Consider the following 20212-nt stretch of genomic DNA (forward strand, 5'->3'; position numbering starts at 1 on the left):
GCAAAGGTTTCAGTTAGAGATTATGTGCAGGAGCTTGCATGGATTTTTAGTCTTGCAGGATGTCTTCTTTGATGCTAATTAGCATTTTGGAATATGAGAATAAATAGAGCTGAATATATTGATAAAAGTCACCTTGTTCTTGAGAGAGATTTACATGGTTATCAAAACATCATGACAGGGTAAGCCTATATGAAACACATTTTCATTTTCCCTATGGGAAAAATGAATGGTGTGTAAAAATGACTGGACTCATTTCCCTGTTTGACCTCTATGTTTGATGGGTATTATGACACCTTCACTGTGGGACTCTATTATCGAATAGCATGTTGTGTTGAACAACAAAATAACTAATTGGCTGACACAGCCATTCCAAAATGGCTGCGGTGGCTGCTACTAGCTAGCATGAGGACAAAAACAACAATTTTCTTGAAAAATAAGCAATATTTCAATCTTCTCAATGTATCAGTTTGGATAAAGGTAAATGTTTAGTGTACAGTAGCATATCACATCCCTGCACTGAGGAACGTTTTCCAAACAATATCTCAGCTCTCTTAATCTAACCATGATGGCGTTCCGACCCCAGTGCAGCCCAGTGTAAACAAGTGTAACGGTAGGGTTGGAATGTTCTGGCTACTCTGAACACCTAATGGGTAGTCAGCGGGCGGGGATAACATTCCACCCGCTCACTTTTCCGTGCCTTGCTGGATGAGGGAGGAAGTCTCTGGGCTCGAGCTGGACGTTTGTGGAATTTGGGGGGCATCTAGTTAGCTAAAGTAAGTTATTCTTAAGATTCAAAAAAGTACATCATGGTTTGTTGAAACTTGTTAAAAACGTTCGAATTGTTCATCCATTACAGTAAAGCCTGTTTGCTTTTTATTTTTAGCTTGCAGTACGTTCGCATCTGTTAGCCATTTAGCTAGCAACCCAAGCTAGCCAGCTACGTTATTCGTTCATCGTCCCAACTTTACTTGAGGAAATTGCTTTTTTTTTAGGGTGAATACGTGATTGGTTACGTTAAGATCTTTAAAATTGCAATATATTTAAAAAAATATGTTGGGAAAAGACGACGGGGAATACCATTTTGCATCCATTTTACCACCCACTCATTGCACCTGGAAGAACAATCAGTAGCGTTAGCTAGCTAACGTTAATTGCGTCTGCCATGAAAAGTGGCAGCTGCAGTTGGTTGTTTTCTGCCAACATGACAGGATATTTGATGAGTATTCTTCTATCCCGCGCCTATTAAAGTGCCGATATGTTTGTACGACCTAACCTAGTAGCCTGCCGTAAAGTCAAACAGGGAGTAGACTCGTGCCACATAGTCTACTGCGCCCTCAAAAACGTACTTTTTTTGTTCGTAGCCTACCCAAATAAGTACATACCAGCCAGACTATTGGCAATGTTTTGAATTACATTCGAAATAACTATTATCCTCAGAAATATTACACCATGACCTATACTATTTATTTTGAAGCAATGTTTCAATATTATAGGGGATTTGAAAAATGTCCTAAATATTAGTGCTGACTGATAATGGTTAGGAATTGTTACATTACTGACTATAATGCGATCATACATATCCTCTCTCCCATGTAGGCAGCATTCTCAACCATGGTGATGTCTTGCTGCTTGCTATGCGCAGACCAAATAACTGGCTGCTTCAAGAATTCAGTCACCAGTCTGATGACATTCTTTCCATGCATGCAGGATACCTGTTGCCTGATACCTGTTGCCTACTTCTTTTTACTTTGTGGGAGATAATGCCATACTGTTCATACAATTTTTTTTCACCCAATGCATGTGTGTGTGTTAAAGCCACAATCTTGAGATTGTGTTTAAGCCCAAGTCATCCTCAGCACTTTTAGTATGAAGCAGAGGGATGGAGCCAGGGAAATAAATTTAGGCTAGTCACTCACATTCCTAGACATAGCTAAGGATGCAAGGACAGTCATTCCACAGTGCATATTTTATATCCATTTGCTAGTAACAACCCCTATAGACAATACTTTGTGCATACATTTGTACAAATGTGTGCATTTTGTGGTGGAGTAAACATAAGTTAGGCATGACATGTTTAGACCTATTTATAGTGCAGTGAAGACAGAGGAAGAGGTGAAGTATAGTAGTGTATATAAATAATCTTTAGTTAAGATCTTTTCCTGGCTAGTCTAGTTCCTTTCTCTGTGAGTGAATGCATTATAGCTGGCTCATTCTTCTGTCTTAGTATGGTCTGATTTTTGTTGTCCTTATTCATAAAATGAGTAATCGCATAGCTTTGCCTTGGCCAGTTAAAGCTGCAATAAGTAACTTTTTGGGCTACTCTACCAAATTCACATAGAAATGTTAGTTATAGATCGGTCATTCACATTGAAAGCAAGTCTAAGAAGCGGTATATCTGTTCTGTGTGGGCTATGTCTGCTTCCTGTTAAGTTTTGTTTTTTATGTTTACCAGCTTTAAACAGCTGAAAATACAATATGTTTGGTTATGAAAAATATATTTCACAACGGTTTAGACGGTACAATGATTATCTACACTATACGTGCTTGTTTTGTCACATAAACTGAAATTTATTTAGAATTTTTGCAACAAGGAAATGGCGGAGCAATTTCTGCATAGTGCAGCTTTAAGCCCAAAGTTTGGTTTTAGCATTGGCACATCAGCAATGTGTCAGCTGTTTTTCACGGGCAGAAAGCTGTTCTTTCTAACCATGTTGGAATGGGTCACAGTGTGGTTTGTTGATCTTTAGGATCTGTCAGTGAGTCACCTGTCAGTAAACATAATTATGCTTATCTTGTACCCACACAAGCTGACAGGAAGTTGAGCTGTAATGTCATAAAGAACATGTAGTTTAGAATAGGCTCAAGATATCACATGTAAGTGGAAAGCTGACGGTGCAGAAAATCCTCATGTTCCTGTAGGAGCTCACTGGGTGTGTGCACATGAACTTGACCACACTTGGGAGGGGTGCCCATTCTATTTATGTGCCTTACATTTCCCATGTCACGGACGGGGCGGGTGAAGCACTGGCAAGGTGTGGTCTTGGCTCTACCCTGTTGTCTCTACCATCTGGGAACCCTCCCCTGATCTGACTCAACTGTCAGAAAGATCAGTTCAAACTTGTAAATGTTTTTATGTTGTGGCAATTAACAGCTGTCGCCGGCTGCTGCAAAGTGTCTAATTGCCGTGGAGGTGGGGCTAGTATTAGTCGCGGAATAACTTTTCTTTAAATCCTCTGGTCTTGTACTAGTCTTGAGTGCCTAGCCATATGTCAAGATGTTATAATTATGTGTACATTGTTGCGTTGACTTGCTGCTAAGCAAAGCATTGTCAATTTGAATAATGCATTTGAATCATATCACATTCTGTGATCGTGCTATTATGCAAATGTACTTCTATTCAGAGAACATTGTTACCTGTATCCGTCCAATGTGTTTAACTTTGTCACCCGTCCAAAAACAGCTTGTTCTGTCAACTGCCATTGAGGCCTGCTATTTTTAGGTGTTGACAGAGATGTTATTCTTAACGTTTATCCCCATGTCTAGACATGATGGTTCACATTACAATGTCCTTATTCTTCTATACCAGTAATGATTATACTCTACAGTGTGCACACTACTTCTCTACCGCCTCCATTTTTGCTCTGTGTATGTAACCCCCACCCCCTCTCTCTCATTCGTTCGCTTTCTCTCCCTCTCTCTTTCTGTCTGGGGTGTGACAGGGGTTGGCATATGAGGTAATGTTTGGAGTCCCTTATTATGGCTGGTCTGACTCCAGTGGCCTCATTTCACATCCAGGCGAGGCTCAAATACAGTTACACAGTAATAGTCATTCACATGGTTGGTAATTTTCCTAATGATAATACAAAGGTTTACTTAGGGTTGTATGTTTTCTCTCGTTGTATAGTCTTACAATGGCTAAACAATACAAAATAAACAAGAGGTATGGGTGTGAGGATGTGTGAATTTTGATCAGGCTAAGCTAAATTTCCCCCCCCCCATGTTGTAGGACTATTCTAGCAGTTTTGTGCCCTGTAATTTTGAATTTCAACTTGCAGAATGAGATGGTTTGATTATTGGGGAAATGCCCCTACATGACTCACATAGGAAATTGCTACTCTCTGGGGGGAAAACGATTGCCTTGTATGGTTTTGACTGAATTTCATTTCCAGCTGCTTGATAAGGAGTGTGAGTGTCATAAGCAGAAACCAAAGCACCTCTTTGCCCCTTTAGTTTATGTGAGTGTCAAGGAAATCAATGATCTTCATTCATGGCAGTGATTACACATTCTGTCTTGTCTTTTGTCCTTTGTTCGTCCTGTTGAATGTGTGCCTGTGATGCCAGATGCAGATTAGGAGAAATTGGTCCCATTGGAGGAACTGAACTGACTGATATTGCCATCTTATTTATGGTCATGACTCATGATTTAGGCCTCTCTAATCAATTGATCTATTATCATAGATAATTTCTTCATACCCAGGACTTATATTTAGCAAGGACATTTTGTTATGCACTGACTCACTGTATTGTATAGCCCATCCGATATGTTAGTTGTTAGGGTTGTGCTGTATCCAGATCTCCATACCGTGCCTGTGCCATCCCGGGATATACAGTTTTATCAGTAGTACACAACAGGGGGTGTAATTTATTCTTATTTTTTTATAATAAAAGGCCAAAAACCAACACTTACCAGAATGCTAACAAGTACTAAGGACTTCTCATATCGCATGCTAGGTAAATGCTAACGAGTACATGCAAACATTTACCTCTAGGACAGACAACCCAGCCCATGAAGTTATAGCTTGCAGCACAGACAAAACAAATATTCGGCAGCAGGGATCTTAATCCAGGAGGGGATTGTCTCTGCTGCTTGATCTTGATACTTTTGGTCATGTAATTTATGTGGACACCTGCTTGTCGAACATCTCATTCAAAACTCATGGACATTAATGGAGTTGGTCCCCCTTTACTGCTACGACAGCCTCCACTCTTCTGGGAAGGCTTTCCTCTAGATGTTGGAACATTGCTGCAGGAACTTGCTTCCATTCAGCCACGAGCATTAATGAGGTCTGGCACTGATGTTGGGCGATTTAGTCGGCGTTCCAATTCATCCCAATGGGGTTGAGGTCAGGGCTCTGTGTTGGCCAGTCATGTTCTTTCACACCGATTTCGACAAACCATTTCTGTATGGGCCTTGCTCTGTGCACTTCACTGCACTATAAATAGGTCATGCTGAAACAGGAAAGGGTCTTCCCAAACTTTTGCCCCTAAGTTGGAAGCACAGAATTGTTTAGAATATTATTGTATGCTGTAGTGTTTCCCTTCACTGGAACTAAGGGGCCTAGGCCAAACCATGAAGAGAGGATTTTTTTTGAAGCCCCATACCATTTATTCCTCCTCCACAAAACTTTACAGTTGGCACTATGCAAGGGGCAGGTAGCGTTCTCTTGGCATCCGCCAAACCCAGATTTGTCCATTGGACTGCCTGATGGGAAAGAATGATTCATCACTCCAGAGAACTCTTTCCACTGCTCCGGAGTCCAATGGTGTTCAGCCAATGCTTGGCATTGCACATGGTGATCTTAGCCTTGTGTGCGGCTGCTCGGCCACGGAAACCCATTTCATGAAGCTCCCATCGAACAGTTTTTGTGCTGACGGTGCTTCAGAGGCAGTTTGGAACTAGGTAGTGAGTGTTGCAACCGAGGACATACGATTTTTACACGCTTCAGCACTCTGGGGTATTGAAGAGCCATCCTGTGGCTTTTCCCAAAGTATAAACGGTATACTACCCAAGCCTATTAATTATGTTCTGAAAGCATGATTGTGAGGAATCCAGATTCCCAAGCCTATGTCTTCAGGGAGGAGTAATTTGTTAAAAAAGAACATTGTAATTGCATTCATACTTGTGAGTATTTTGTCAGTGCAAGCCTTCATGGGTGAACTCTTTATGGAAGGAGAATGTGCTTATTCCGGTTTAGCTTTGGATGGCGCAGAGTGGGAACAGTACAGGGCAGCAGGTAGCCTAGCGGTTAAGAGTTAGGCCAGTAACTGAAAGATCGCTGGGTCAAATCCCCAAGCCTACAAGGTGGAAATTCTGTCTGTGCCCTTGAGCAAGGCACATAAACCTAATTGATGCTGTAAGTCACTCTGGGTAGGAGTGTCTGCTAAATGACAAAAATGTACATGTATGCAGCTGATGTAGCCTATTTTTATAGACAGACCTGTTTACTGCATTTCTATACCCCTTCAACATGGGAGGGGTGGCGGTGCCTCAACGAAGTACTTATCCATGAGAAGAATGGAGATCACTAGGGCCTACAAATCAGCAAACGTTGGTGAAGGAAACATGAAAGCGTGTGGAATGGATTGTATTCTGTTATCTCTGGTTGGTATTTGTTGGTACCCTTGAATAGTGAGACAAATATTTCAATGTGAAGGGTGACTATCGCCAAAATACTTACGGCTGGCTCATTCCTGAGTTGTGACCTCTCACCGCTATTGCCTTTCACCCCCCCCTCCCCCCTACTAACTGCACTTAATCTGACTCTCTATATAGGCCTACCAATAGTGACATCCTTCAAGTGGGGTTATCTATCATTTATATGAACATACTGTAGGAACCTAATATCCAATTAGACACGTGCTGTGCTGATGTGGAGTGGTCAGTGAGGCAGCAGTGCTCTAGTGTCTCTGTGTGAGCTCAGGTTCCAGCCAAGTGATCCACAGAATAAGTCATCTGTCATGCTAAAGTGACACTATCTTCCGTTCCCTCCCACTGCAACAAGGATTCAAATGCTCAGTAGACAGGACTAATACTGGTGTCCTCTTCTCCTCCAGACCCGCTAAGAGGTCATGGAGGGTCATATTGTTACAGAGAGGGTTGCTCGTAAGGGAAGTAATGTAATGGTATCCCCTTACTGTCATTTCCCCTTCTGCTGCTCATGATCTGACCGGTTCAGGACTTCTGTTCCCTGTCTCTCTCTAATGTACCGACCTGTTTGTCTGCACAGGACCCACCTCTCTTGACTGACCACCTTCAGTCATTTCCATCAACATGGCAGGAAAGATCTCCAAAGACGAGCTGGAGGAGCTGCGAGAGGCGTTTGGCAAAATTGGTGAGTTGGCTTCATCTGTGATTTTACAGTTGATTGATTTGATTTGCTACATTATTTGCTACATACGACCAGTATGGCTTGTTTCATAATAAATGTTTGTTACATTAAACATAGGCTACAAGTCTACAACTGCTTCATTGTACTGTCCCTGACTTTTTAGTTATTGACTTTCACTTACATGTCCCTTGCCTGCTTTTTTTCTATTGTTTGTGAACCAGCCCAAGGATTCAAGCAAAAAAGTATTGTGTGTTAGCTGAAACGTATTTAGAAAATATGCTCAAACTGCAGTCTGCCTGTGCTTTTGTAGACCTCGATGGCAATGGATCCATCTGTGACTATGAGCTCCATGAACTGTTCAAGGAGGCCAACCTTCCCCTGCCTGGCTACAAAGTCAGGGAGATCATTCAGAAGCTGGATCGCAACAAGGACAACAAGATCAGCTTTGATGAGTTTCTGTCGGTGAGTCATGTTTGACAGTTGTGTGTTAGTCATCCTAAGGGAGTCGGGTTTCAGCAAGTCAGGTTTGGCCAGTCATCCTCAGGGAGTTGGTGTCAGCGAGTCAGGTTTGGCGAGTTTGTTCCAGTTAATGAGGGATTTGTTGTTGGGAGTACTGCCTATCCCTGTCTGACTATTTATTTATTTATTTATTTATTTATTTATTTATTTATTTATTTATTTTCTTTCTTTCACCTTTATTTAACCAGGTAGGCAAGTTGAGAACAAGTTCTCATTTACAATTGCGACCTGGCCAAGATAAAGCAAAGCAGTTCGACACATACAACGACACAGAGTTACACATGGAGTAAAACAAACATACAGTCAATAATACAGTATAAACAAGTCTAAATACGATGTGAGCAAATGAGGTGAGATAAGGGAGGTAAAGGCAAAAAAAGGCCACGGTGGCAAAGTAAATACAAAGCAAAGGAGCAAAATAAATAAATAAATTAAATACAGTAGGGAAAGAGGTAGTTGTTTGGACTAAATTAGAGGTGGGCTATGTACAGGTGCAGTAATCTGTGAGCTGCTCTGACAGTTGGTGCTTAAAGCTAGTGAGGGAGATAACTGTTTCCAGTTTCAGAGATTTTTGTAGTTCGTTCCAGTCATTGGCAGCAGAGAACTGGAAGGAGAGGCGGCCAAAGAAATAATTGGTTTTGGGGGTGACTAGAGAGATATACCTGCTGGAGCGTGTGCTACAGGTGGGAGATGCTATGGTGACCAGCGAGCTGAGATAAGGGGGGACTTTACCTAGCAGGGTCTTGTAGCTGACATGGAGCCAGTGGGTTTGGCGACGAGTATGAAGCGAGGGCCAGCCAACGAGAGCGTACAGGTCGCAATGGTGGGTAGTATATGGGGCTTTGGTGACAAAACAGATTGCACTGTGATAGACTGGATCCAATTTGTTGAGTAGGGTATTGGAGGCTATTTTGTAAATGACATCGCCAAAGTCGAGGATTGGTAGGATGGTCAGTTTTACAAGGGTATGTTTGGCAGCATGAGTGAAGGATGCTTTGTTGCGAAATAGGAAGCCAATTCTAGATTTAACTTTGGATTGGAGATGTTTGATATGGGTCTGGAAGGAGAGTTTACAGTCTAACCAGACACCTAAGTATTTGTAGTTGTCCACATATTCTAAGTCAGAGCCGTCCAGAGTAGTGATGTTGGACAGGCGGGTAGGTGCAGGTAGCGATCGGTTGAAGAGCATGCATTTATTTAGTTTTACTTGTATTTAAGAGCAATTGGAGGCCACGGAAGGAGAGTTGTATGGCATTGAAGCTTGCCTGGAGGGTTGTTAACACAGTGTCCAAAGAAGGGCCAGAAGTATACAGAATGGTGTCGTCTGCGTAGAGGTGGATCAGAGACTCACCAGCAGCAAGAACGACCTCATTGATGGGGACCATCTTTTGTCTCCTTTGTGAAATCAAGTTCCCCTTTGAAATTCTTGTGAACTATCTCTTTAACGTGTCAATTGAGTGTCCACTAAAGCACACACAGGAATGAGGAAATGAGTTCAGATGGTGAGTTCCTGTATTTCGTTTCACTCATGATGAGAGAACAGTAATTTATTGGCCTGTGCCAGTCTCTATTTAGAGTAATAATTTGACCAATGGGATCCAAAAATAAAATAATTATTACTAATCTCTCTATTTTAGGCCATTTCTCATAGCTCACTGACGAGAGGAACTTTTTTGTGGGTGGGGGGGGGGTGGTGTTTTCATTTCAAATATGGTGGGTACAGTATGAGATTAAGATAATTGTAAACCATATCCAGATAATTGAAAGTAAATTAAATAACAACAGACAGTCATTATTACTTATGAAGGTACATTTTGGGCTCCCAAGTGGCGCAGCGGTCTAAGGCACTGCATCTTAGTGCAAGAGGCGTCACTACAGACACCCTGGTCCGAATCCAGGCTGTATCACAACCAGCCGTGATTGGGAGTCCCATAGGACGGCGCACAGTTGGCCCAGCGTCGTCCGGGTTTGGCCGGTGTAGGCTGTCATAGTTAAGAACAAATTCTTATTTACAGACTTGCGTAGTTAAATAATAAAAAATGCCTACTATTGTGTTTTCCATGGACCTCTATCTACAGTGCATGGGCAGTGTAGGCTAACACCACTTGATCCTATGTTTGTGGTCTGGTGTAGACTTCGTACAGTATCCTGTAACATGTTGAATTAGAAAGGAGGATAAAAACGTTTGGTTCACAGAGGCGCTTGGCTTCCTGCTAAACACCTGTGTTTTTGTTGCTAAGCCTGCAACACCATTGCAGGCTTACACTGATTTATCTTGTAATAATGCTTATGATAATAACTGAACATAATGTAAGCAGAAATGTATTAGGATCTTGAAGAGGTTGGCCGTTGAAGCTAAAATGCACTTTGCCCCTTCTACTGCAGATATTCCAGGAGTTGAAGAGCAGTGACATTGCCAAAAGCTTCCGCAAGGCCATTAACAGGAAGGAGGGGATCCTGGCCATTGGGGGTACATCTACGCAGTCCAGTGAGGGCACGCAACACTCCTTCTCTGGTGAGCTGCTCAGTCTCCTTCTACTAATGTTGATGGGATTGCAGTATGCTGTACTGTGTATATACACAGTGTGTACAAAATATTAAGAACACGTGCTCTTCATGAGACTGACCAGGTGAATACAGGTTAAAGGTATGATCCCCTATTGATGTCACTTGTTAAATCCACTTCAATCAGTGTAGATGAGGATTGTGTATGTGTGCCATTCATAGAGTGAATGGCCAAGACTAAATATTTAAGAACTGCAACACTGTTGGGTTTTTTGTGCTCAATAGTTTTCTGTATATATCAACAATGGTCCACCACCCAAAGGACATCCAGCTGATTTGACACAACTGTGGGACGCATTGGAGTCAACATGGGTCAGCCTCCCTGTGGAATGCTTTCAACACCTTGTAGAGTCCATGCCCTGACGAATTGAGGCTGTTGTGAGGGGGTGCAACTCAATATTAGGAATGTGTTCCTAATGTTTTGTTTACTCAGTGTATAGGCCTTTTGATCTAATTTAAGGGAACCTTTCTCATGAGTTTTGGTAGATGCTCTCGGTCTCTCATCTCATAGTGGATTGATTACCTACTCTACACTAGGGGCCCATGTCAATCGAAACCAATAACTGGGTTTCCTTGGATGTGAAACATAACATTATTCCCATGTAGTGAGAGAAGGTGTATAAAGTGGTGCTGGTTGTGTTGGCTGAGTTTCCCTGTGCTGCCCTGTGCAGAGGAGGAGCGGTACGCGTTTGTTAACTGGCTCAACACAGCGCTGGAGAATGACCCTGACTGCAAGCACGCCCTGCCCATGGACCCCAACTCAGATTCCCTCTTCAAGGCCATGGGTGACGGCATCGTTCTCTGGTGAGACATACTTTTATAAATCGCTATGTTCTGTGTAATTCTGCCCTTACAGCCCCTAACACAGCTAATTTTCCTTACACCTGGTTGGTTGAAATGGGGCATATCTGCGTCTCCCAACATTAGGACCCCTCATAAACCAGCTGTGTATGTGCTCCTGTAGTAAAATGATCAACCTGTCGGTGCCAGACACGATTGACGAGAGGACCATAAACAAGAAGAAGTTGACACCGTTCACAATACAGGTCTGTACAAACTCAACCAGACTGGTCACATACATATTCTTAGGCTGCCTAGAAACACAGCCCAATTCTGATATTTCTATCACTAATTGGTCTTTTGACCAATCAGATCAGCGCTGAAAAATATAATGTAATTGGTCAAAAGACCAATTTGTGGGAAAAAAAGAGTGATTTGTTAGCGGTTTAGCCAATAGATAAAGTTTGTCATCTCTATGTTTCATGTATGAATGTGGGAGGACCTGTTTGTTTTTCTCTCTTTCCTGCAAGGGACTTCAAAGCTTTTTGTTTCTTCATCCTGCAGGAGAATCTGAACCTGGCTCTGAACTCGGCCTCTGCTATTGGCTGCCATGTGGTGAACATCGGGGCTCTGGACCTAAGGGAGGGGAAGCCCCACCTGGTACTGGGCCTGCTGTGGCAGATCATCAAGATCGGCCTTTTTGCTGACATTGAGCTCAGCAGAAATGAAGGTGAGGAACTTTCACAGCACAATCACTGTCTTGGCGACTCATGAACTTGTATCTAACCGTCGTGTTATTCCTCATGGTACATTTACCCATTACAAGGAGCAAAGGTCTCTTTCCTTTTATTATCACAACATTATGACGTCCAGCCAGTTTGTCCTCAGTGTTGGAGTGGCTTTTCCTGGTTAAAGGAACTCTTTGGTCAGTGAGTGTTGAGGTGCTGTAGCTGAGCGAATGTCCTGTGAACCCCCCCCCCTCCAGCCCTGGCTGCTCTGCTGAGAGATGGAGAGACCCTGGAGGACCTGATGAAGCTGTCTCCAGAGGAGCTGCTGTTGCGCTGGGCTAACTTTCACCTGGAGAACGCTGGCTGGCAGAAGATCAATAACTTCAGCTCCGACATTAAGGTAGGGATGTACGGTCCATGTATGTTTGGTTTGTATTCACTGTATCTGTATGGTTAATGAAGGTGAAAAGTGAAATAGTTTTATGTTGTCCTCAGAAAGAAGTGGAACTATGGCTTAATAAAATTGATTAGACAATCAAGGCTTCAACCAAATCTGGACTCTTAATTCTATTCTTTCAAAGCAAACAATTCTTTGCTCTGATGATATCTTTGGTTTTTATGCCTGTGCTTTATGATATTTCTGACTGACTGTATCTTTTCTTCAGCTGACAGACCTTTCAACCTGTAAAGGTACTTCATAGATCAACTTCCATAATGTATAGGAATTGACAATAGCTTCATACATGTGTCATCAAGATCATTGTACAGTATTAATATTTCCATTGTTCGTCATGGTCATTGCATACCTATCCATTGTATCCTGTGTCGTCTTGTTCCCATGTGGCCTGCACAACCTTGTATCCCAGTGTACTTGTATATCTTTCCAATGCTGAGGTTCAAACGAGATGTCGGTCTCTGTTTCAGGACTCCAGAGCCTATTTCCACCTTCTCAACCAAATCTCCCCCAAAGGCACAGAGGAAGTTCAACCACGCATAGACATCAGCATGGCAGGCTTCAGTGTAAGCACCTTCACGGAGAATATGCACATTTCATATACAGAGAATTAATTGTTTTCAGTTAATATACGTACATTCAGAAGGGATAAATACAATACGTCCCTGGTATGAACCTGTGGTGTGTCTATGACCTGCAGGAGAAGGATGACCTGAAAAGGGCAGAGAACATGCTTCAGCAGGCTGACAGGCTGGGCTGTCGACAGTTTGTCACCCCAGCCGACGTCGTCGCCGGCAACCCCAAACTCAACCTGGCCTTTGTGGCCAATCTCTTCAACAAGTACCCATCTCTCACCAAGCCTGAGGGAGAGGACATCGACTGGGGGATGCTGGAAGGTGGGTGCTGAGCTAGACTGAGCTAGATCTGTTGGTTATGATTGCTGGGTGGATATTGTCCAGTGTACATTGTACTCTCTGAGACCATAAAATCACCCAACATCTTTTCTGTTTAGGTGAGACACGAGAAGAAAGAACATTCCGAAACTGGATGAATTCCCTGGGTGTAAACCCACATGTCAATCATCTGTATGGGTATGTACCAAATGCAACTAATTATTTACATTGAAAATTAACATGCCAATACCTTACTGCTCCCTACCAGTGGTATTCATACACAGGGTCAGGTAACCTATATAACGATTATCTTTCCTCTATAGAGACCTAGCGGACGCCTTGGTCATCCTCCAACTTTATGAAAAGATCAAAGTGCCCGTCGACTGGACCAACAAAGTCAACAAACCACCATATCCCAAGATTGGTACCAACATGAAAAAGGTAAACTATATTCTCAAATAAAATGTATGTTCCTCCTATAATTTTTACTTTGAAAAAATGCTGAATAATGATCATGTGGCAGAATTTACTGTTTCTGTCTTCAACTATTCAGAAGCTCATAGATCAAAAGAACACAGCTCCAGTTCTGGAGAGAGACTAAAGGTGTGTTTCTCTTGACAACTGCTATGTTTTCTCTGCTCAGTTGGAGAACTGCAACTATGCGGTAGAGCTGGGGAAGACGACGGCGAAGTTCTCTCTCGTTGGCATCGGTGGGCAGGACCTGAACGATGGCAATGCCACCCTGACGCTAGCCCTGGTGTGGCAGCTGATGAGGAGGTGAGTCCTGGCACATGCTTAGATCAATATGTAACTTACCTTTCATAACCAGGGACACATTTTCTGTTTTCACCACTGCAAAATATGTTGCTGTTACTTTGATGTTTATGGAAAAACATATGAGCGCACAGGTAAATAAAGAGGGGATAGGCGCTGAAAGGAAATTTGACTCCAATATACTCTTCGCTGACCACCGCCCCACTCAGACAACATTTTCCCAGGAAGCTCCATTCCCCATTCAAACTTCTGGAGAAAACCCCTCACAACAATCTAAAAAAAAATGTTTTGCCCTGTTTTCTCCCCAATTGCGTGGTACCCAATTGGTAGTTAGTCTCGTCGCTGCAACTCCGGTACGGACTCGGAAGAGGCGTAGGTCGAGAGCCGAGCGTCCTCTGAAAACACAACCCAACCAAGCCGCACTGCTTCTTGACACAATGCCCACTTAACCTGGAAGTCAGCCGCTCCAATGTGTTGCAGGAAACACTGCACCTGGCGCCAGTGTCAGCGTGCACTGCGCCCGGGCCTGCCACAGGAGTAGCTAGTGTGCGATGGGACAAGGACATCCCTGCCGGCCAAACCCTCCCCTAACCCGGACGACGCTGGGCCAATTGTGCGCCGCCCCATACCGGCCAGGTCGTGGCTGGCTGTGACAGCCTGTACTCGAACCCAGAATCTCTAGTGGCACAGCTAGCACTGCGATGCAGCGCCTTGATCACTGCGCCACTCGGGAGGCCAAACTGTGTTTTTACTACACAATAAAATTTAACTCAGACTATCCCTTGATAATTAGGATACTATTGGGTATGTTATGGTGGACTGTCATTACAATTGCTTCACGGGAACCTGTTACGATGAAGTTTGTAGTGTGGCTAGCCACTGGATGGCTCTGAATGCACACAGTCAACGTTACTACTAACCACTTGGAGCTAATTAGTACTCTCAAGTGGTATCCTGATATCGACAGACGATGATGGTTGTATTCATAATATAGCTAACTTAGCTAGCTTACATACATTTTGAGAAAATGTTTTGTTAACTGGCTAGCTAGCTTTAGAAAGGTTTGGTGGTCATTGAGAAAGCACTAGCTAACCAGCTGAGCTAGCAAACAAAGTAACAAAAGTCTAATTTCAGATTCTAAAAATACTTCAACAGGCTCTGCATTTCAGAAATCAGAGTAGCAAGTTCCCCTCGTGCACTGTTATTTAGCTACTTTTTGATAAACTCTGTTTTGCCATAGCTCTCATTGGCTTTCATGCGTTTGAATCATGAGCTTGTCTGAGGTGTTCAGACTCAACGACAGTTGCTATCCTTTGGCCCGATCTGGGGGCAGGACTTCACAAAGGGGCAATTGTCTTGTTTTCATATTCTGTCAAAATATATTTTGTCAATCTTATCTTATTTGTTGTTTCCTGAAACCCAAAATATGCAGCTCCAATGTAGCTTTGCATTGTTACTTAAATACCAACCAGTTGTTGTCTCAATGCTTCTGCTAGGCGGGGCCAGGTGTTGAAGTGGGTGGTGCGTGTAGACTAACTAGAATTGCCAGTTAGTCCTGGTGCAGTCCTAGTATCTGTGGCGTCACTGTCAGCAATATTTATGACATGCTCTCACACGATTATTTCTCTGTAAATCAGGGTCGTAAAATAAGAGGTAAGGCAGCATAGGGGCAAATGTTTTGTAAACCTGCACTGGAATATTTAAACAGTGGATTGTTAATTCTTAAGCAAAACTTGATGAATAAGTGGATTGTTTTTGGTTTACTTTTGACTGGCCTTCAATGATTACATGCTGACCATTTCACACTGCCAAGTGCCCAAGAAACTGACCAATATGTGAGCTAACTCTTGACATCTCCTAGATATACGCTGAATGTACTGGAGGACTTAGGAGATGGACAAAAAGCTAATGATGACATCATTGTTAAATGGGTCAACACAACCTTGTCAGAGGCAGGGAAAACAACCAAGATCTCAAGCTTCAAGGTTTGTAAAGCTTTATTGATATATTTAGGTTGTTTGTTTTTAATACATTTGTTTATATCTTTGTTAGATGCATACAACATTTGTCATACAACTATGTTCTGTAGTGATAATGCAGTCACTACATTGAATCCTCCAATCAGCAGGCCTAATCTGGCATGCCACAAATTCTGACACTGTACTTGAGCTGATTTGTGAAGCAGGTATTTGACACTGTGTCCTCTGCTCTTGATTGTCAGGACAAGGAGATCAGCACCAGTTTACCAGTAGTGGACCTGATTGATGCCATCCAACCTGGAAGCATCAGCTACGACCTGGTCAAGACTGGTAGCCTCTCAGCTGAGGACAAGCTGGAGAACGCCAAGTAAGTCTTCCACTGATCTACCTGTCCTGATGATCATTGATATTGACCTGTAAGAAGAACTCGAGCTTCAATTAGTTCCTGTTTTTTGCTATACTATCTGTTAAAAAATTGAAATATGGAGGGGTTGTGAAGTATATATTCAGAAGTCATAAGAATGAATATTAAACAAATAGGAATGTGTCTGAGATGTCGAGTCATAGAAGAAAGTGCTGATCAATATTAAATTAAACTACCCATTTCCCCTCTTAGATATGCCGTCTCCATGGCGAGGAAGATCGGCGCGCGTGTCTACGCTCTCCCAGACGACCTGGTGGAGGTCAAGCCCAAGATGGTGATGACCGTGTTCGCCTGCTTGATGGGCCGGGGGATGAAGAGGGCTTAACGGACTGGTTGTGCCACTTTGGCATTCCCACACAACTACCCACAAGCCTTTTGCTTGATTAAGGGCCACCCGGGAATGAAGAAAGACATGTGGAAGAAAATTGTTACCAATAGACATTTAGTTTTTTTCCCCCCCAATCGGTTTTGTGCTTTTTTCACGTGTGTGTGTGTGTGTGTGGTACATTTTCACAACTTTTTTTGTACAAAACTCTAAACACAGCATCATGATATCTTCTCAACTTAGTTATTTTAACAACCAGTTAATCCATTAGCAAACATGCAAGATACATGTTTCAAATTTGCCCTTTAAATGTAGTATGCTACAGCACTGTAAATTACAGCACATTACACTGTTTTCACATTAGGGAATACACTTTTACTACCCATCAACATTTACTGAAAATCAAATTTCTATCCCATGTGTGTTCATTCTTTCAGTCATTGATGCAAAATATAAATGTATTGTTCAGATATAATTACACTAGGTGTACTGTAATCAAATGAAACAAATTAAATGAATGAAAGTAACATAATGTTTAGCAGGCACGAGTTTGCATCAAGCCAGTTTTAAACAGTTGACCATAGGTTCTCATCAACACAGTAAATGTCCTCATTGTTCATGCACCTGGGGGAAAAACCTGTTGACATGGTGAATCCAAGCCTGACATAGATCTGGATTGATGTCATTGCATGCCTCATTCATGGCCTGAAGGAGGGTGGCACACTCATGGGGATGCAATCATACACCTTCCACCTGTATTCTAATATTGTATTGTACTTATGTGTTCTATTGGCCCTATGTGGCTCAGTAAGAGCATGGCACTAGCAACACCGCAGAGTTTTTGGTTCAATTCCTACTGGGGTCACAGGAAAATGTGTTGACTCACTGTTGCCACTTTGGATAAAAGTGCCTGCTCTACATAAATGGCATATTATAAATTAGTATTGTATTGACCAATGCAATTATAGTAGAGCAGTGTAACCCCTCCCCCCAATCAAAAAGACACCTGTAATTTTGGGTACATGTTCAGGGTAGTTGTGAGCAACATACGGCCTGTGGGAAATAATGGACCCTTTTCTGGCCGGCAAATAGCTTTCGACAAAAAAATAGGTTCTGGGGGGAAAATCTGCGGCATTCCGCTGAATTAAAATAATAATAATCTCAATATGGCCCTCGAGACAATTATTTAGGGTATTCAATTGTTACAAACAGTACATATCTGGTCTTGTATCTGTTTTTTTACTTACTGTGAAGTAAAATAAAGGGTCACCATCATAATATATTTAAGCAATAAGGCATGAACAGGTGTGGTATATGGCCAGTATACCACAGCTAAGGGCTGTTCTTATGCACAACTCATCGCGGAGTGCCTGGACACAGCCCCTAGCCGTGGTATATTGGCCAAATACCACAAACCCCCGAGGTGCCTTGTTGCTATTATAAACGGGTTACCAATGTATTTTAGAGCAGTAACAATAAATGTTTTTCCATACTTGTGGTATGCGGTCTGATACCACGGCTGTCAGCCAATCAACATTCAGGGCTCGAACCACCCAGTTTATAATATATTATATATCATACTTAATGTTCATACTTTACAAACATTTTCATGGTGTAGTTCTCAATATGTAGTAGACAAACCAGTTTAACATCTACAGGTTTACCAAATGGTTAAGTGATTATCAATTGAGACCATTCGGGTTAGGTAAGAGTAAAAAATACAATCATATCAAAAGTAACGTGAGCATTGTATTGTGAAAAGAATTTACTTTTTGAGCGTATTGCAATGTAAGACTTATTTATTTCTAGATGAAACACTGATTTAAGTTTTATGAGAAGGTGAAGGTGTGTTGTACTTAGTCAATTGAATTTGTGCATAGTTTAGAAACTGCCTTTTTGATCATCTGTTTTGTACTAAGTGTTGTGAAAATGTATCACATACTTGTGAAAATTGCACCAAAGTGATTGAAAAAAAACTAACACTGCAATCAAAAACCTAAAATGTCAACCTTGTTTTGAACGGAGGTATGTATACTACAAAATATTGTGCAGTCTTATTTGCGGTAAGCCCATAACATAAAGTTACTGAAGAACACTATGCCTCATGTTACAGAGGACAACTTCCTATGTTACTTTTCGATATGCAACACTATCTCAATTCATGTTTCAGAATGCTGTATGGTATAAGTATGTATGTATTTTTCCAGTTAACAGGTTGTGTTTCTGAGTAGTTCTACTCCGGTTGATTATGTTACAATTATATCCTTGATGTGTACACTATATAATACATAATCATATCATCCCTTACACAGTGGATAACAATATTTAACTTGGACAAACTGAAATGGTGGCGGTTTAGGTGTTGCACCTGAACTTTCTCCTCTCCCTTATTGAAATGCATGCATATCTTAATAGCTAGTCTTGTCAACAGCTGCATATCTACGGAAGCCATAAGGTCAAACCTTAGTAATGACCAAACCTGAAGGGTATTCTCTGTATTCCTGTATTTACTTTATTTTGGGGGGGATTATGGTAGATAGCTAGTAAGCTGAGAGCAGCTGGGTGTCTGGCTTTTTTCTATTGTGCTATTTGTATGTCTTATTACTCTGGAAGAAACCAAGGGAGCTCACTTGACAGTTCGGTTTCCCTGGTTGTGCAGTATCTTTTAATGCCAATTTCTGATGCGCATTTGTTTCCTCTTTTCTTTTGTATTCAACATTACCAAAAAAATTGCCTAAACTATTTCTGCCTTGCAGATAGCTTCATTATATTCCATAGTTACCGTACCATTGCATTTTGGTCTCATGTGTACATGTTTACTCTGAAGTGCTTTATACAAATAATAAATAAGAAAATGAACAATGCTTAAGAATCTGCTTGTTATTTATACGTAGGCCGACATATACAATACATTGTGGAACTTTATCTCAACCCTGGTCATATAGTATTTTCTGCCCTTTGGCAAGCAGACAACACACGGTATGTATAGTGATTGGTGTTTCCCTGTATTCATTGTGTGCTGTGGGAGGTCTGAAGGGACGTATGCTCTGTGGACTGTCTGCCTGCAGGTTCATTTCTACAGTCTGTGGAGGGAACAGGTGATGTGGTTGCACCGCCCTAGGCTTTACACTACAGTGCATTTTACCTATTTACCCAAATGCATTGTTTATTTTCTCCAGAAACATGCGTGCTCTACTTGTTTACATTCACAACAGTTTCAATCCATAAAGTAACAGTAGGCTGCTGTACTTAAGTGCAACTGTAAACTCAGGTACACAATGGCACTAACTTCAGTGTTTGTTGGATGGATGTGTTCTCTTGTCCATATAGAGGTTCTCTAGTTTCGGTGGAGTAGTGATTAAACCGTGGGGAACTCAGATAGCAGATCGTTGGACGTTGTTCACTGGTCTGAATCCTGAACAGATGCTGAGACTGCTCTAAACCACAAGCCCCCTCAGGCTTTCTAAGTCCTCTCTGTCACATACTGTTTACTAAGTGGAGACTGTCTGCCACAGTCTGTCAGAGAGCTCTATGAGGGTGAAAGACGAGATGAGATGACAGACTGCTTTGGCTCTCATGGGCTTCATTATCTGGATTTACAGGCACTGAATGCTGCATTGGGGAGTGTCTACTTTTTTTCTCTGTTAGTGTTCATTAGTGAC

General features: G+C 42.1%; 1 protein-coding gene across 2 annotated transcripts; it reads left to right on the forward strand.

Moving 5' to 3' along the window:
• Nucleotides 1–360: 360 nt before the first annotated feature.
• On the forward strand, nt 361–19414 carry LOC139418399 (plastin-3). Of its 2 annotated transcripts, XR_011635321.1 has the most exons (17): nt 679–773; nt 7008–7112; nt 7420–7571; nt 10014–10143; nt 10865–10997; nt 11158–11239; nt 11538–11703; nt 11959–12101; nt 12626–12721; nt 12856–13051; nt 13168–13246; nt 13372–13489; nt 13692–13825; nt 15684–15807; nt 16044–16168; nt 16418–17855; nt 17938–19414. XR_011635321.1 is itself a non-coding variant. In XM_071167800.1 (16 exons), exons 2-16 carry the CDS (start codon nt 7052–7054, stop codon nt 16548–16550), a joined length of 1872 nt encoding a protein of 623 aa, XP_071023901.1. In that variant the 5' UTR covers nt 361–773; nt 7008–7051; the 3' UTR covers nt 16551–19414. The 2 variants fall into 2 exon arrangements, 1 of the variants encoding a protein (XP_071023901.1); XM_071167800.1 differs by having other exon boundaries at nt 361–773; nt 16418–19414.
• The last annotated feature ends 798 nt before the right edge of the window (nt 19415–20212 follow it).

This window comes from Oncorhynchus clarkii, chromosome 10, assembly GCF_045791955.1.
Source record: "Oncorhynchus clarkii lewisi isolate Uvic-CL-2024 chromosome 10, UVic_Ocla_1.0, whole genome shotgun sequence".
Classification (NCBI taxonomy): domain Eukaryota; kingdom Metazoa; phylum Chordata; class Actinopteri; order Salmoniformes; family Salmonidae; genus Oncorhynchus; species Oncorhynchus clarkii.

What these genes read in the sequence shown, in the direction of transcription:
- LOC139418399 (XM_071167800.1), top strand. Translation starts at nt 7,052, where the DNA reads ATGGCAGGAAAGATCTCCAAAGACGAGCTGGAGGAGCTGCGAGAGGCG. An exon ending in GGTGACGGCATCGTTCTCTG is followed by an intron (nt 10,998 to 11,157) that starts GTGAGACATACT and finishes GTGCTCCTGTAG; the next exon opens with TAAAATGATCAACCTGTCGG. An exon ending in CGACTGGGGGATGCTGGAAG is followed by an intron (nt 13,052 to 13,167) that starts GTGGGTGCTGAG and finishes TTTTCTGTTTAG; the next exon opens with GTGAGACACGAGAAGAAAGA.